Source organism: Eulemur rufifrons, chromosome 14 (assembly GCF_041146395.1).
Source record: "Eulemur rufifrons isolate Redbay chromosome 14, OSU_ERuf_1, whole genome shotgun sequence".
NCBI lineage: Eukaryota > Metazoa > Chordata > Mammalia > Primates > Lemuridae > Eulemur > Eulemur rufifrons.
The window spans coordinates 15,946,408-15,961,047 of NC_090996.1; the positions used below are offsets into that span (position 1 = coordinate 15,946,408).

General features: G+C 53.8%; 1 protein-coding gene across 2 annotated transcripts in view; it reads left to right on the forward strand.

Moving 5' to 3' along the window:
* MAD1L1 (mitotic arrest deficient 1 like 1) overlaps positions 1–14,640 on the forward strand; it is a 368,629-nt gene that overhangs the window by 50,222 nt on the left and 303,767 nt on the right. For both annotated transcript variants that reach the window (XM_069486644.1, XM_069486645.1), the window contains exon 11: positions 6,491–6,577. In XM_069486644.1, coding sequence (XP_069342745.1) covers positions 6,491–6,577 — 87 coding nt within the window. The remainder of the gene's footprint in view (positions 1–6,490; positions 6,578–14,640) is intronic.

Consider the following 14,640-nt stretch of genomic DNA (forward strand, 5'->3'; position numbering starts at 1 on the left):
AAAAAACAATACTGTGGCTTTGTGGAGCCCACTTTCCAGATGAGGGAGAAAGACAATTGAGAAATAGGTAAATATGTAGCATCCAGGTTGTCGCTGTGATTTCTGAAGTGTAGGGACTGGTGACAGGGAGCAAGTCTTGCGTGGGGGGGTCGTCCAGTTTTACATGGGAGGAGGGCAGGCCCTGCTGGAGACTCCACTGATGTCTGAGGAGACCCCTGAGGGTGCGACGAGGGAGCAGGCTGCCAGGATCTCCAGGGAAGAATGTTCGGAAGAAGGGTGTGCAGAGGCCCTGCAGACAGAGCATAGCTCCAGGGGAGGGGTTTTTGGAGGCCGTGAGTTTGGAATTTGAGGAGCATCTGCCTTTTTGTACCTCTTTTCTGGTCAGGCAGTCTGTGTGACCTTTGTTTCTGTAGGAAAGTGATCGTTGCCTGTGGGAGAGGGTCGTAGCGGGACAAGGATTTGCTGGGTTGTTTGTTGCTGTGTGGCCCTTTGGACATGTGGACGGGGCTGGAGAGAAATGTGGGAGGGGCACCGTGCCTGAGTCAGCACGTATTCCGATTCCGTCTCCATGGGGAGCAGTGACCCCCTCTCTGTCCACTTGGGAAGCAGGCAGCTTTGGAAAAGGAAGAGGCATCGGCCATGTGGCCAGGATGTTGTAGAGCAGCCTGGGCTTGGGTGGTAAGATGGACTGGTGCCCTTTGTTAAGTCCCCACCCTTGAGTACCTGTCACCTTGGAACCAGAAAGTCTGACCTCCCGCTCAGTGGCTCAGGCTGGCAGCCCCTGCAGAGCCTGGCAGGGGGCTGGGCTACTGCCCAGCGTGGAACTGCTCCCTCTTCCTCAGGAGTACTCTGCTTCTCCCGTGTTCCGGGGACTCTGTACCAGCCTTTGTCTGACATCAGTCCTGGGTGACATGCATCCCTCCCGACTTGGTGACCCTACTTGTGTAACACTCAACTGTGTCACATCATCAAGAAAAAGCCGGCTGCTGTGATATCCTGTTGCCGGTGTGACTTTGCAGTTGTGAACGCTTATTGTCCTTTTGGTTTTTAGCACCAAGTTTTTGCTGTCTAGTGTTTTCTATTCCTGTTTCTGCATACTTTTTGCAAAAACAAGCCCCGCAGGAGAGTCCCTGTCGCTGGGGTTGAGCTTCCTCGCTTCCGGCAGGGCTCTCGGCTGACATCCAGCCTCAGCAGTTTTGGAGTGTGGTCATGGGCCATGTGGGTTTCTATTCTTTGGAAAAAATAGTACCTCAGAAGAAAGCTTGAGGTTTCTTGTTTGTTAATTAGTTTTATGGCTGTTGCTGTTTCATTCATTTTCAACAGTGGCATCCTCTGGATCGCGTGTCTTTCAGACTCAGTGAAACTGGCACTTTGGGCTTCAGCGAGAGCCGAGGCATCTGCTATTAGGGGCCTCAAAATAGCTGCTGCTCTGGCTGGAGCCGCTTTCACCTCGGAAATAAAGCAGTGGGTTCGACTCCCTGCAGCCTCTGCCGTTCTGCACGCAGCTGGGTTTGAGTCAAAATTCAGCTGCACGTAGAACAAAAAGACTTTTTTCCCCTTGAAAACCCACCAGTTAGAATGAAAAAGGCTTCACAGCTGAAGCCAGAGTTTTCAGCAGCAGATGTCACAGCTTGGGCTGCAGTCGGAACTGTCACTTCCCTGTCATCTCCGAACTGGAGGCTCCCGAGGCCCCTGACCGCCTTCCACTCTGCAGTTTGTGAAGTGCAGGGTTTGGAACGGACTATCGGGTGTTCCTCTTAGGCCGTAATGATACTTGGCATGACTCCTTCTCGTTACAGGCACTTAGCTAATCCCCAGAGCGCCCTGGGTAAACATCTCTGAGTAGTTTGAACCACACACAGGTCAGGAGGTTTCTGGAAAATAAACACTCTTCCTGCCAGTTGGAAGTGTTTGGGACTCTAGTCTTTGACTCGATATGTGGTGGAGGCTGCAGTTGTTTAATAATCCTTCATGATTCAACAGCTCTTCACGAACTTGCCTCCATCCTTGCGTGGCGCTCCTGACAGGTGGTGGCGGGGAGCTTCGGCTCTGGCTCCGGCTCCTGACAGGATCGAGCCGGATTCCCAAGTCCCAGGGCTTCTCGTGAGGCCCTCCTTCATTTCACGATGCTGCTGCCCTGTGTGCTGAGTGCCCCGAGCCGCGCCCAGCAGGACTGCAGGTGCCTCCTCTGCCCCAGCTGCTCCCGCCCGGCGTTTCTAGCAGCATTTTCCGCAGTGGTAGCATGCTGTTTCTTTTTTTCCCCTTCATTTTTCATTTTTTTATTTATACTTACACTACTGTATGATTCTCATTATAAGAAATTCAGATAATGCATGAAATTAAAGATCCCTTTGATTGCCACCACTCAGTCAAGCTCTGACGTGGAGGTAATGGCCGCTATAAATTTGGGGTGAATCTTTCTAGATTATATTCTATAAGTACGTATATTTTATTTATTTTCTTTGTACTTAGAAATACTGAGTTGTACATGCAATTTGAGGCACATAAGTGTAGTCAAACTGTGCACACTTGCGCCCTTCCCTGAGTGTCCTGTGTGACTGGCCAACTCCTCCAGCCAGAAGGAGTGTCTTCGTCTCAGGCTGCTGTAGCACAACTCCACAGATGGGCTTCAAGAACAGGAATGTATTTTTCATGGTTTTGGGAACTTGGCAGTCCCGGATCCAGGTGCTGGCACGGTCAGGTGCTAGTGAGGGCTCTCTTCCTGCCTGGCACACGGCTGCCTTCTTGCTGTGTGCTCGTGGGGCCAGGAGAGAGGGACACAGCAAGCTCTCCCGTGGGTCTTCTCGTAAGACCACTGATCCTGTCTTGAGGACCCCACTCTCATGACCTCACCTAGCCCTGGTCACCTCCCAAAGGCCCCACCTCCAACACCATTCTGTGGGTGTCGGGCTTCAGCAGAGGCGTTTTAGGAGGAGGCAGCTGAGTGCCTAGCAGGGTGCTTTGGACGATCGGGTATGGGCGGCTCATCTTTGCCCGGTGGGGCTGTGCTCCCTGCAGGCCTGGGAGTCAGTGACCGGCCCTGCTATGGCCCACGGTCGGTGTCCCGTTGGGCTTGTGTGTGCTCCTCTGCATGCCCCACTGTGTCTCCCATGCTGAACTCTGGGCTGAGACGTGGCTGTGTGAGAGCCTGCAGGTGTGGAGGGTGTCCTTGCCTTGCCCTTTAAGCCTGGTCCTCAGACTTGTGTGACTGGGGGAGCGTGGGTGGAAAAGACACGTACGTACATGTGGTATGTACACATATGTGCACGTGTTGACCTCTCATTCTCTGCTCCAGGCTGGAGCATTGGCTTCCGGAGTGCCTTTCTGTGGTCCCTCATGTGCCTGTCCGCTGTGCCCAGAGAGGACCGACTGCACCTTCACTGTCAGGCTGAGGAGGTCTTGGGGAGCTTCCCCACGTTTTGCATGTCTGTGTGAACAGCAGTGGGCTGATCTTGTGACCAGAGGCTGGAACGAGTACCCCAGCCTCGGGACGGCCTCCCGGGCAGGCTCTTCTGTGTAACCGCCCGAGAGTGTAGCGTGACGTGTGGCTTCATCTTGTCAGGACTGGTCATTGTGGCCTCCAGTCCCACAGCTAGAAAATACAGTTAAAAACATTGTTGAAAAAGTTCTAACAACAAAATTAAAGAAACTTTTTGCAAAATAAAAAAATATCACGATGCAATTATAATACAGCACTTGTTTGTTCTGGGAGCATTTTCTTATCTCCATGCGGATTTTAATCCAGTTACATGTAACCTTTTCTCTGCCTTGGTTTTATTTTCTTCAGTTAACCTTTTTAATTGTGTGTGTGTGTGTGTGTGTGTATGTGTATTGTTGTTGTTAAAAAGGCAGCATTAAAAATACTTGCACACGGAGCCAGACCCTTGCTGCTCCCAGGTTCCAAGGCATTCAGGTTCCTGTTGGGCCGAATGAGGCTGGACTGACCGGCTGGGACAGAGGCTTCCCTGAGTGTGGGCGAAGAAAGGTCAGGGAGCAGAGCATTTCGTGGTGGTGGTGGGGTGGGGGGAAGCATTCATTTGAGCTGTTCTCAGTTCTCCCCTTGCTATTAAATTGTTACCTTTCAGGTGATCTTTACTTCAGTGGGAATTGCACAGCTGCAGGTAGCAGCGAGTCTGGCCCTCCGCTGTCCCAGCTTCCTGGGTGAATTTGTACCTGGGGGCAAGAAGCTTGTTTCTAAATTGGCATCAGTGCTCCCCACTCTGCTTCCTGCTTTGCAGGTTCCGGGGAGGCCTCTGTGCAGATGGGTATTGCAGACAGCTGGTCCTCTGTGAGAGCCCCGGTGACTCTGTGGCTGTCTGGCAGATGCCTGTCTACTGGCTCTTCAGGTTGGAGGAGACTGGCAGCAGAGGGTGGTGGTGTGCAGCCAGCCACCCCCCTGCCCCCCAGGCAGAGCTGGTGGTGCCAGGCCCACAGGGGCTGGGAGGCAGCTTTGCAAATGTGGACATAAGCCATTTGTGTTTATTTGTTTCAAATAAACTTTTCTTGTTGACTTAGTAACAATTTACATACCCCTCTGACTAATGCAGAAAAATGAAAAGCAACTTAAATATCTCTTTTAAATGTTTCAGAAGAAATTATCTCTTGGCTTGGAAAGGTTTATTTATTTGCATACTTATATTTGCACCAGTATTTTTAACTCCCTGAGATTGGAAAGCTTTAGGAATCTCTGAAAAGAGTAGTAACTGGCATTCAAGGTGGGATCCACCTTTTATCACCCTCCTAGTTTTCAGTTTCTCCAAAGATCTTTTAGTAGTAAACATTTTCCCCACTAAACTGTTTTCTAATCAGCAGTTCACTTGTATTGAGGGAGGAATGGACAGCAGTCCCTGCCCGGTGCCTGGTGATTCCGTATCCATTCGTGCCATGTCCTCGTATGAACCCACACAAGGGGCTTTCCTGCAGGTGGTCGGAGGAAGCCTCTAGGGGTGTGGAAGGGAGAGCCAAGGCGTGCTGTGCCAGAGGAGGCTGCAATCGGGTGGGTGTGTGGGGTGGGCACTGCTGACAGAGACTCGGCATGTGTGAGGGGTAGCTGGGGGCTCCTCCTTGGGGTTGGGGCCTGGGCCAAGCTGGGCTGGATTGTAGGACTTCCTGAGGACGAGCTCTTGGGGGCTTTGTCCTAGTGATGGAGACTCACCCAGACTGATAACAGGCAGGGATGGTTCCCGCCATCCTTAGCGCCATGCAAAAAAGGAATGGCATAGGGAGGGACATCGGGCGTGACCAGAGGATTTTTAAGGAAGTGACATCTCCTGTGCGTGAGAAGACCTCGGAAGGTACCATCCAAGCACAGGATGAACTGGTGGCAGTGTTTTGGGGGTTGCATGGGCTGAGGTATTCAAGGGACAGAAGAGGCTGGTATGTGGCTCTTGGGAGGTAGAGGGTCTCAGAGGCCCAGTGTATAGGCTTTGCCAGTGGGTGGCCGGACCTGGCTCCTGTTAGAATCCTTGGTTGCAGCATGCTGACCTGAGCAGAGAGGAGCTCCCTGGTGGCCATGGAGCGGGCGCTCACAGGGCCGTCCTAAGGCTCAGAGCTGCTTTGGGACCTGGCTGGCTCAGTGACCAGTGGCCGCTTCTGTGTGGCTTTGTGTAGGACTCTGTGTCCATGGGGCATTGGTCTCAGTGGTGTGGCTTGAGTCATAGCCTCCTTGGCCAATGTAGGGGTCACTGTCACTCACTCAGTGACCCAGTGGTAGTTCCCCTAATGGGGCCTGGGTCAGGCACACAGAGCCTTGCCTGGCACTTGCTTTCTGCACGGCCCCATGCTTGGTTCTGTGACAGGTGGTAGAAAGAGCAAGGGTTGGTCCTCAAGCCAAGATGTGTGTCTGGGGACGTGTACACGCCACTGGGCATAAATTTTAATCTCTCAAATTCCCCTTGCGTGTTCTCCTGAGTTATAGTGTTAAGTTCAAAGATACCATTCACATTGAAGTTCCATTGCCGCTTATTAGTGGACTTTGAACCAGGCATTTACAGATCTGAGCCTTAGTTTTCTTGTTTACAAAATGGAAATGACAGTAGGGCTGCTCGAGTGTCGGCTGAGGCCGCTAATCTGAAATAGATTTGAACATTATGAAGCCCACATTGCCTGCGTGGGGACGTGTTGTTGCTCTTGCTGTGGTTACAGGGGCTGTTTTGGAGGAGAGGTGAGGAGAAGAGACTGAAGCTACTGGGCACTCCTCTTTACCAGGCACTTGGCAGGTGCTTTGTAAATGTTACTTCATTCCCTCTGCATAGAGACACTAGATTGTCCCTATTTTTGCAGGTAAAATAAGAGGAAGGCTTATAAAAGTAATTTGCCCAGTGTTGCGTAGCTAATGTCAGGCTGTGGCTGAACCTGGGTCATGGCAAGAGCATGCCGTCCTGGAAACAAAGCACCTATGGGCATTGTTTTGGGGCTCCTATTTTGTATGCAGAATTAGGTTTACTTCCAGGGAACAACTGGAACTGAGTGTGTCTTCTTCATTCCTCAGGTCTCCGGAAGACCTTTCCAGATTTGTTGTCGAGGTGCAGCAGAGAGAGCTTGCCCTGAAGGACAAGAACAACACCATCACCAGCAGGTAGACCGGGCAGCCTGGACATCCGTGGGGAAGTGTTTGCTTGGGAGAGTTAGGGCGAGGGAGAGGGGGTGCCCACCTGGCTCACGTGGGGACAGCTGTGCTTCCCTATTTGGTCCTAGATGGGGTGGTGGGAGCAGGGGTTTGAGGGCCGAAGTTGCCCCATGTTTCCACCACGTGGCTGTGAGACTGAGGCACCGTCATGATTCTGACAATGTGCTTAAATTGCCACTGGATCCCTGGGGTTCTGAGCATTCTCGTCTTCGTGGCAGCGTGTCGGCTCCCTCGGACTTCATCATGGTGTAGAAACTCAGTCCCTGGAGGAAAAAGTGTGTTCACATGGGCTTGTGGCCTCAAGGAGGGCCTACAGAGACTATCCCAACAGTCCGATGCCTTTGCAAATAACAAAGATGTCCCCCAGCAGCCAGCAAGTCTGTTCCCTAGCCTGGCACGCGGGTAGCTGTGTGGCCTCATCCAGGGCCTCCTAACACCAAGTGCCTGGTGTCTTTTCCAAGTCTGACCCCAGCCGGGTGCGATTCCATTTATTTCTGACACCACCAGAGTTAGCACAGCCACTTAGGTTAAGGGCTTGGTCCCACAGGTCGCCCCCACTTCAGTTGCCACTCACAAGGGTTAGATTCTCGGGGGACCCCGTGACTTCCTCCTCTGGTTTGATAATTGGTTAGAATGACTTACAGAACTCAGGGGGGTGCGTTCCTTCCTATCCCTTGTTTGTCGTGAAGGATATAACTCAGGAACAGCGTGCACAGGGCGCGGTATGGCAGGGTGCCGGGCTCCTCTGCCCTCTCTAGGTACACCACCCGCCCAGAAGCTCCTCAAATCTTGGAGTCCAAGAGTTATTACAACCTAGTCTCCAGCGCCCACTGTCCTCCCTCCAGAAGCTCCCACCCTCTAGTCACATGGTCTTTGGTGACCAGCCCCATCCTGAACTATCTAGGGGGCCACCCTAGGCCACCTCATTAGCACGGGCTCAGGTGTGATGGAAAGGGGCCCTTTGTGAATGGCAGGAGGCAGGCACAGAGCCCACATACGTGTTTCTCTTTGTCCACACCTGGTTCTTCTGGTGTCTTGTGACTGCGAGGGACTGCCAGGCAGAGAGAAGGGCCTCTTTCTTGGATCTCTTTTCTGGAACTAGGAAACCATCTCTAAGACCCCCATTGCCAGCAGACCTCCTTAGGTCTCATCAGCTGAAACTGGACTGTAGCCTGTCCAGACCAACTCCCCGCAAGAGAGGGTGAGCTGCCAGGCTGAGCTGAACCCAGTCTGATTCGTGGTGGAGGCCCTTGAGGCAGGTGGACAGCGGCACAGGCTCTGGCCTCCTGCAGGGAGCAGGGCAGAGGGAAGGGACGTGCGGTGGGACCAGGGCAGGGGCTCCCTGTGCGTGCACGGCTGACCGCTGGTGGTGGGTCTGCGAGGAAGGCCTGGAGCCAGCCTGCTCACCACTGGCTGTCAAGCACAGCCTTGTCCCCCCGTGGAGAGAGTGCTTTAATAATTTATTCATAGCCAGAAGGAAGAGTTTCTTATTTTGGGGGCTGATGTCACTTTGAAAATTGGCTTTTAGAAGCATCTGGTTATGTTGGACATAATCACATCAATTTACTTAAAAAACCTCAAATGATAAAGATTGCCTTTTGCTTTCAAAGCCACTGTCAGATGAAATGGGCATTAAAAGTGATTTGAAATTAAAGCTTTACCATTTTGCCAGGCGATCCTCTTCATTTTACTTTGAATATGAAGCAGAGTGAACTATTAAGAGAAAGGATACTTCTTTGCATTTTTCTCTCACCACACAGTGAGGTACTTTCTAAAATTACTTGCTTTGACCAGTGGCAGCAAGGCCAGCCTCTGTGTCCAGGGAGCATGTGGGAGGAAACACTGCCATCGCATGTCCCCCCACCTCCTCCACTTGTGGTCGTCACTGTGGACTGGACCAGCCCACCCTCTGTGGGCCTGGAGTCTCTGCCCCAGGGAGCAGCCTCTGCAGTGGGCAGGTGTCTTTGTGACCCCTGACCCTTTGTCCACCTTGCAGGCCCCGTGGGTTCCCTCTGAGGGTCTGCAGCTGCCTTGGGCAGAGAGTGAGTCTCCGCACCACGGAGGTGTTGGTACTTTGTCCTCTTCTGTGGGATGGGTCTTGGGGATTGGGGTAAGGGCCCCAGTACTGCCCTACCTCGCTTGGAAGGCCTGTCTGGGAGGTCAGAGGGAGAAGCCATGCTAAAATTCCAGGGTTCTTGAACTTTTCCCAGGATTGGTTTCATTTTGTGTCTGTGTGCTGCAACTTCCCTCAGCTTCTTCAGCCAAGGTGCCAGCTCCTGTTGGTGAACCTCACTGTGGCCAGCCTGAGAGCTGTGCTGGAAACCGTGCCCTTGGGGGGGCCATGGTGAGACGCAGGTGGCCTTTGGTACTGAAGTTGGGGTTCTGGGGTGTGCTGGTCGCGTGACTCGAGCAGGTTTCTGACACTGTCTTCATTTCTGCCCGTCAGCCGAAAGGGGCTGGAGGTAACCAACAGGTCTTATGAGATCTCAGCCGTCTGGGCGTCACGCCCAGGAACCGAGATGTCCTGGGATCTCGGTGGCTGCTGCTCGCTGTTGGGGGGTGGACACTTTCAGACAGAGGCGACCTGGGGCCCCTGGTGAAGCTTAGGCAGGTGAGGACCCTGCTCACCCACATGCCAAGCACCTCCTGCATGCGTGGGACTGGGATTCCTAGAGGGACAGGGTGCCCTGCCCTTGCATTCACTCCCAAGGCCCAGGAAGGAGACAGACCCCAGGATGGGGGTGGCGCTGGTGGCACAGCTGTGGCCATTTAGATCTGGGTTATTCCGGCTTCGGCCTTGGCACGTGTGTCCTGGGCTGGCTGTGCAGGCCTTGTGCCCTTGGCTGCTGTTCTCTGAGGTGGCACGGTCCATTGCTGTCCGTCATGGGGGGTCAGGGAACCTCATAAGTGGAACAGCTAATTGCATTTCCAGGTCTTTTAGAGGCAGTTAAACAGAAATTGAGATGAAATGTGAAGGAGGGAGTGTGGCAGGGGGTCAGAACAAGGTGTCCGGCCACCGTGGTACTGATCCGGAAGGGGCTTCCTCAGGCAGGCCTCATTTTAGAGAAGTTACAAAGGGTCGCTTCTGTTTTGTTCTTACTAAACTAATGTGTGGTCACTGAAGAATGGACCCCTGGTCCCCCCTTGAGATCACAATGTCATGGGGGCTGCTGCCAGACCTTTGTGCCGACCAGCAGACACGTGCTCTTGTCCACATGTGTTCTCGTCTGCTGTTTGTACTGAATAATCGATTGTGGCTATCTTTCTCTGCTAATAGATGTGTGTTCACATCATTTTAGTAGCTTTTTAATATGTGATGAAGTGGCTCTCCTATATATTTTTTATTTTTTAGAGACACGGGCTCACTTTGTTACCCAGGCTGCAGTGCAGTGACGCCATCACAGGTCACTGCAACCTCCAACTCCTAGCCTAAGTGATCCATCCTCCTGCCTCAGCCTCTCGAGTAGCTGGGACTATGGGTATGCGCCATGATGCCCAGCTAATTTTTAAATTATTTTTGTAGAGATAGGATTTTGCTGTGTTGCTCAGGCTGGTCTTGAACTCCTGGCCTCAAGTGATCCTCCTGTCTCGGCCTCCCAGAGCCTGGGATTACAGGCATGAGCTACCATACCTGGCTTGAGTGTCCTATTCTATACAAGTCCAATGCTGGGTGTTTTTTTTTTTCCCCTTGAATATTTAGCTGTCATAATCAATGCTGTCATAGACTCTTTGTAGCATAATCTCTGAACACTTTCCTCGGGGTGAATTTCTGAAGTGGGATGGCTGGGTAAGTGGTATTTCTGTTTTCTCGAGTTTGGCCGTTGGAAGACAAACGTTGCAGTTTATTGTACTTCTGTGAGCAGTGTCAAGATAGTGCCAGTCTGGACATGCTTACCTGGACACAGACAGAGCTTTGTGCGTCCTGGTCTGCCTTGGCCACTGCAGCTGGCTGGGCCATCTCTTCTGGGCTGACGGTTCCCTTTGTGCCATCAGCCTTCAAGTGCCACCTGTTCCTGCCCAGAATGGCACTCCGGCTCTGGGCTGTTCTAATCACTGCATTTTGTTTGAAGGTCACATTGTGCTGCCTTTGGGCTCTGGAGATCTCAGAAGACCCCTTGGTTTGAAGCTGTCAGATTGGCAAGTCCTGAGGCACCTGGAGTCCTGGGGTTTCCTGAGCCTCGGCCTGAGGTGCTCGCTGGGAGCCGCTTAGCCTGTGCCGTCTGCTCCTGCTGTCCTCAGCGCCTGGGCTCTGGCAGCGATGGGAAGAGACGTGTTCTCGTTAAGCCAAAGGGACTCAAGAATAAAGGGCTGAGATGAGTAGTCATCACCAGTGTTGTCCATCAAAGAGGTGGCGCACTTGGGGGGTGTGTTTTCGGGCATCTCCCCACCTTAGATGTTTCTGTCACCTCCCAGGACTGAGGTGACATCAGCATGGCAGTCATGATTTCTCGTGTGGCTCTTTTCCTGTGGTTTGTCCAGGCATTTAGGCTGTCCTCTTGAACCACTTTGGAGTAGAGTGAGGCCTTGCTGCCTTGTCGTCTGGTGTCCGTGTGAGTTATGGCGCTCTTGAGCTGTCAGAGGTGCCAGTGTACACGGGTGCTGGTAGCTGGGCAGGTGTCACAGGCTCTCAGCACGGCCGCCTGTGTTCCCTCCTTGGCTCCTGCGCCGAGCAGCTCCGTGTCCTTGGATGGTCCAGTGAGCATTCCTGTGCCTTGCCTGTGAAACTGTCAGTGGTGACGGTGACACTTGTAGGGTTGTTGTGAGGACTGAGGGGAAATCACCTTGGCAAGGCGTATAGACTGGCGCCTGGCGTAGTATGCAAGGTGTTAGTGGGTTATTGTAGTCATCGTCGTCATCTTGTTTGGAGTAGCTGGAGGTGTGACTTCTAAGAGAGCTTAGGGCACATGAGGGCTGAATTTTCCAGGGGTTCCGTGGGGCTGAGGTGTCTTGTGTATGGCCAGTGGTGGTGATCAGATGGGGCTGGGCTGCAGATGCCTCTGAGAGGCCTTCGATGACAGAATTTACCACGGGTGGGTGTGGTGGGCAAGAGAGAAGAGTCAGCAATGACCACGGCCTGGCCTGCCCTTGAACTGACCGTCTCCCCTGGCTGTGAGCCTGCCAGGTCTCGGCTGGTTTCTCTCCTGGCTCGAATGGGCCGCTGGGGTTATCACTGACGGAGGCAGAGGCTTTGCCGTGTCCGTTCAGCTTTGGTGTGGCTCAGGTTAAATGGGCTTTGACAGAAGTGTCAAACCAGCCTGTGTCTAATGGGTTTGCCTTCACGTGTTCCTCGGTGGCAGTCTGCCATGGCCTGTCTGTCCTAGGGGTGTGGTGGGGTGCTCTTGGTGGCACCAGGCCAGGCTGAGCTCCCACAGGGGGTGCTGGTTGCACGTCCCAGCATGTTGAGCCCCTGGAGTGCTGACCTGAGCAGCTCTTTGAGGACCAAGGGCAGAATACCCTGGAAAGCATGTGCCTCTCTCTGTCCAGGATGTGGGAGTACAGTGACCCCCACAGATGGACTACGTCATGGCTGGTCCTTGGAGCTCCCGCTGACTGGCAGTGAGGCTCTGAGGAGGCCCCGGCCTTCCTGAGCCTCTGCTTTTCCACCTGGGAATCGGCCACATGACCTTTGTTCCTGCACCAACTGTCTCCAGGGTTCTTGGAGTCTGAGATTGAGGTGTGTGGCCGGGCTCCTTTGCTTGCTTCAGTGCAGAGGTTAGGAGCCCAGGCTTTCCTTAGACGGTGCCACCTGGCTGGGCTTCCTGTGGTGCTGGCCCCGTCTGCGTCTGCCTGCTCAGTGCTGTGGCCACTGGCCGTGTGTTGCTGCCGAGCACATGAAACGTGGCTGCTGAGACTGAGAAACTGCGTCTTTAACTAATTTAGAAAGTCACGTGTGCTCGGGCTTCCACGCTGGACAGTGTAGCCTAAGACCCGCGGGAAGTTCAGCTCTGTCTCTAGTGTCTGGGACATGATCTCGATCTTCTCCTCCGCGTTTTCCTTCCATGTTCCTGTCTCTTCTCTGTCTACTGGTAAAATGGAATCACAGCAGCGCCTACTTGGGGGTTAGAACGAGCATTGTGTGAGATCGGGTACGGAGGTCACATGTTAAAGCATCTGTCTGGCAGTAAGTGCTGCATGCATGGCAGCTGTCACTGTTGTGTTAGCGTCACCCTCAGCCACACTGTCGATCCCTTTCCGAACATGGCTGCTCACCGCCTTTTGGAAGACTGGACGGTTCCCGGCCCTTCAGCGTTGCTCTCTCACTCCATTTGGTCTGTGCTGTAGGTGGCAGCTCAGGCTCTGGACTTTCTGCATTGTTCATCACCTGCTGTGCACTACTTATAGGTGGCCGGCCCCCTGGTTTTGACCCCTGTCTGTCACCCAGCCCTCTGCCTTGTGACAGCTTTTCAGCGTGGTGCCTATGGTTTGCAAGGTCTGTGCCCAACATCTGTCACAGGTGGAGCTTAAGGAAGGTGAGCCACTTCCCCAGCCTCATGGGCTTGGAGGGAGAGCTGTGTGGCCCAGCGTCCTGTCCTGGTGGTCCTGCCTCCTGTGATGTCCTAGGTGGGGACTGTGGTGGTGTGCCGTTCTGTCCCAGTGGTCCGTCCTCCTGTGATCCCTGGCTGTGTTCCAGGCACGTGCTCCGCTCCCGTGTTCTCCTCTCTGGAGAGGCTGCTGGGCTCTTGGGCTGACCTGGCAGGTGTGCAGGGCCCTGCTCCCCCAGCCTGGGTGGAGGGATTTCCTCTGACTTTGGGCGCCCTGCCCTGCCCTGCCACACAACTTGTCACGCTGTCCCTCTGCTCGGCAGGACCACGTACTCTGTGAGGCCTGAGTCTACACGGTGACCCTTGTGTTTCCCGTGTCCAGCACAGGCCTAGCCCTCTGAGCACTTGTTGAATGAAGGAAGCATCAGTGACTGCGCTCCGGACAGGTGCTGTCACTGCACCTGTTCCTGCACTGGCTGCTCTGTGACAGCCCAGGCCCCACGCGTCCTGCTCTCCATTCTTCCAGGCCTGCATCCAGCGGTCCCTCTGTTTCCGTATCCAGCTGGAAGTGTGGGCTCCTTCCCTGCGTGTTCACTTTGTCCTCCACGTCACTGCGTCCTCCACGTCACTGCATGCACAACACTCTGCATCGTGCCTTTTCCTTCAGATGACAAGAATTTGTGTCACCGTTTTCTACTTTGTGTAAGAGAGAGAGAGAGACAATTAGAAAGTGAGTGAGAGACAGAGAGAGAGAGACAGAGACAGAGCGTGAGTGAGGCAGACCCCCACGTGCACCCTCTCCCGCCTGCGCAGTCCTGGCCTTTGACCTCTTTCCTTGCATGGTCTTCCTCCCGTGTCCATGAGGCCTGTGGACTATGTGGCTCTCCCACGCTGTGACCCAGGCCCTGCCCCTGCTGACCGCCTCGTGTCCTGCCAGATGAGGACGCAGCCTCCCGGTTGCTCCGATCTCAGCACCGTCCGTCAGTTTGTTTGCTTATTTATGTGTTTATTGTGTATTTCTCCCAGGTGGAACGTGAACTCCATGGCAGGGCAGGGACTTTGGTCACTGTGTGCCTCGCACCTCATCCGTACCCGGCAGGTATTTGCTGAGTGAATAAATAAACGTCTTCCCTTTCCCTAAACAACCAGCAAACTCCGTGAGAGTGGGGCGGTGTGGCTGCGTGGGTTCCTGAGTCCTCACCCCGCCCAGCTAGGGCTGGGAGGCTGGCGGGGCGTCATTAGAGACTGACCGTGGAGTATGACCTGGCACCTTCCTCTCTTCTCATTCCAGTTCCTCCCCTGGGTCCTCCCTCCTTCATTTGCGTGTGGGTCGCCTGCTCTGGCAGCTGTGGTGGCTGAGTGGTGCCTACGGCTGGCCTGGTGCTGACCTGTCCTGGCTTCAGACTGCAGGAGAACAATGCCCAAAGCTCTTGCCATGTGTCCTACTAGAGGGTGAACTTTGCTGTTCTGCTTTATGCTCAAGTGGCAAGTTATCTGATTTCCCTCAGGTGGCACCTGAAAGGCTGCTCG